General features: G+C 42.7%; 1 protein-coding gene across 1 annotated transcript; it reads left to right on the top strand.

Moving 5' to 3' along the window:
* The first annotated feature begins 1,639 nt into the window (after positions 1–1,639).
* Positions 1,640–2,413, top strand: LOC146063043 (general transcription factor II-I repeat domain-containing protein 2A-like). The gene has a single exon (XM_083175055.1). It carries the CDS (start codon positions 1,640–1,642, stop codon positions 2,411–2,413), a length of 774 nt encoding a protein of 257 aa, XP_083031181.1.
* Positions 2,414–3,053: the final 640 nt, after the last annotated feature.

Below are 3,053 nucleotides of genomic sequence, written 5' to 3'. Positions count from 1 at the left end.
ACACACACACACACACACACACAGTGTTACACGTGTAAATATATATTATATAATATATACACATGTGTAACACTGTGTGTGTGTATATATATATATATATAAATATACACACACACACACACACACCTAGAATGTATAGATGTGTGTGTGTTTGTATGTATGTACAGTATATCTATCTAGCTACCCACGTGACATGACTGTACGTAACATGTCAACTTGCATAAGCCTGGTATGTCTGTTACACATGTATATTGAGAGAGGCACACAGCCTCCTGCCATGTGTGTACAAGGGCAGAATGTATCAGCACAGAACAGGTGGCATCCTCCATGTGGAGTCTGGTCACATGCTGCTTTGCATGTAATATAGACTATGGAGAGAGAGAGAACATGCCACATGCCTTTAGAGACATTGCAGCAATTTTCAGCAACTGGGATGAACTTAAGGTTCAACACAGATATGTTTTGAATATGTATCTTGTATCATATCCCAATATTAGATTTATCATTAATGCGTGTGTGGGGTATTGTGCTTTTCAGCCACCCAGGACGTGAGCAGATCAAGCCAGCCTAAAGATCAGGATCTGAGGCCACCCCGGACAGGAAGCAGAGATATCCCCAACACTGCCACCCAGTTCCAGCTGCCCAGCAGACCCCGCAGCCTGAACGTCCAACAGCTGTCACATCAACATCTTGAGACACGCTGCCTAAACGTGAGTGATAAGGCCTAGGGCAGGTGCTATTCATTTGCTGCCCATTCTGCCTACACTACAGTAATTACTGTGCTTCTGTTTTTCTCTCTCCTCACACTACAGTTCTATGGGTCAAGCTCAAGCCTCTTCGGTCAGTCCCTTTCAACCACGATTACCAAACCTGACATATACTATTATTATACTATCCACCAGTACTATTACTCCACAAGTGTGAGCATTACATAGGTATTGAGCGCCCCATCTGGCCCACCCCAACATTATCGCATAGCTAGCTGCTCCTGCCCCCCCCCCCCCAAAATGTGTGCTTACATTAAAAATAGAAAAGTTGATTCAGAATGCCGCGTTTTCAATGCGACATGGACTGCTAAATATTTATTTACAGAAGTCAAAGGTAAAGCCGTGTGCTTAGTTTGTGGTACCCAAGTCGCTGTGTTTAAGGATTACAATCTTAATCGCCACTATGTGACCAAACACGAGGATAAATATAAGAACTTAACTGACCAAGAGGGCGCAAAGAAGTCGGAGGCTTTGCTAGGCAAGCTGCAAACTCAACGAACGCTATTTACAAATCTTAGCGCATCCAGAGATACAACCACCCAGACAAGTTATGTCATATCTCAGAAAATAGCTAGGAGAAGTAAACCGTTTTCTGACGGAGAGTTTATTAAGGAGTGTTTGGTGGACTCTGCTGCGCTAATTTGCCCAGAGAAAAAGTGTGCATTTGAGAACATCCCCCTCTCCCGGCGCACTGTAAAAAGAAGGGTTGAGGACATTTCGGGAAATCTGTAGTTTCAGCTGAAGAACAGAGCGGTTAACTTTGACTGTTTTAGCCTGGCTCTGGATGAGAGCTGCGATGTATGTGACACTGCCCAGCTACTCATCTTCGTACGTGGGATCACTGCAGACTTCAAAATAACGGAGGAGCAGCCATGCAGTCAATAAAAGGGACGACAACAGGGAGTGATTTGTTGACGGAGGTAAATGCATGTTTGGACAAGTTGGGACTGAAATGGGACAAACGTGTAGGTGTGACAACAGATGGTTGTCCAAATCTGACGGGGAAAAATGTTGGACTTTTGAAGAGAATGCAGGATAAAGTCACAGAAATAAACCCTGAGCAGAAATTAACATTTTTGCATTGTATTATACATCAGGAAGTGTTGTGTAAGTCAGTATTAAAAATGAACCATGTTGGTGATGTTGTTAGTAAAACCGTTAACTTCATCAGAGCAAGAGCACTTAATCACAGGCAGTTTGTTGCACTTTTGGAGGAAAATGAGACTGAACATCATGTCATCAGCTACCACACAGCTGCCAGGTGGCTCAGCCTGGGAAACGTGCTGAAAGTTTTCTGGGACCTGAGAGAGGAGATCCGGGAGTTCTGTGTGACCAAGCGAAATGACATCCCTCAGCTTTCAGATGCAGACTGGCTGGTAGACCTTGGTTTTGCTGTAGATGTGACTGCTCGGATGAATGAATTGAATGTCAAACTGCAGTGCAAGGGCCTTTTTGTGCATGAAATGTACAGCGCAGTGAAGGCTTTCATGAGAAAGTTGCAGCTCCACTCAAGCCAAATGGGGGACAATATTCTCACTCACATGCCAACACTAAAGGAAGCTACACCATCAGCTGATCACCTCCACAGGTACTCATCCATGTTAGAGGAACTGCATGGTAAGTTTTCAAGGCGACTTCAAGAGTGAAACGAACATGGTATCTTCTCCCTTCACCTGCAGTGTGGATAATGCACCCAGTGATGTTCAGATGGAACTCATTGACTTGCCGTCTGACACACTTCTGGCAGAGCACTTTAGGTCAGTCTCACTGCTTGAGTTTTACTCTTCAATCAAAGAGGAGAACTTTCCACACATGAAGAGACATGCTCGGAGGATTCTAGTCCTCTTTGGATCTACCTATATATGTGAACAGACTTTCTCAGTCATGAAGTTCAACAAATCCAGACACAGATCCTCTATCACTGATGATCACCTCTCAGCCATCCTTCGTACAGCCACCTCAGACATTCAGCCAGATTTCAGCGCACTTGTTTAAGCCCAAAACAGACAGGATTTTTCTCACTGAACATTGCTTTTTGTTTTGTGTAAAGTTGATTAGTTTCTTTTCTTTAACATACCAAAAAAACCCTGTTAATTATTTGTGAAGATTAACAAGTTAAAAATAAAACGAAACAGTGATGTAACGTTTGGTTTTTAAGTAAACTGTTTCCTTTATTACTTTTCGACTCGTTTATTTAATTTCCACTTTGACCTGTCCTACACCACAATTCATAAATTTACAAAAATATTTACAGAATTTTCTTAAACTTCTGATTACCAGAAGCAT

This window comes from Crinia signifera, chromosome 3 (assembly GCF_055691185.1).
Source record: "Crinia signifera chromosome 3, ASM5569118v1, whole genome shotgun sequence".
NCBI classification, from domain to species: domain Eukaryota; kingdom Metazoa; phylum Chordata; class Amphibia; order Anura; family Myobatrachidae; genus Crinia; species Crinia signifera.
Note: the sequence above shows the minus strand (reverse complement) of the source record. Positions and strands in the feature narration are given on the sequence as shown.

Bases quoted from the DNA above. Each gene is read 5' to 3' on its own strand.
- LOC146063043 (XM_083175055.1), top strand. From the start codon at position 1,640: ATGCAGTCAATAAAAGGGACGACAACAGGGAGTGATTTGTTGACGGAG.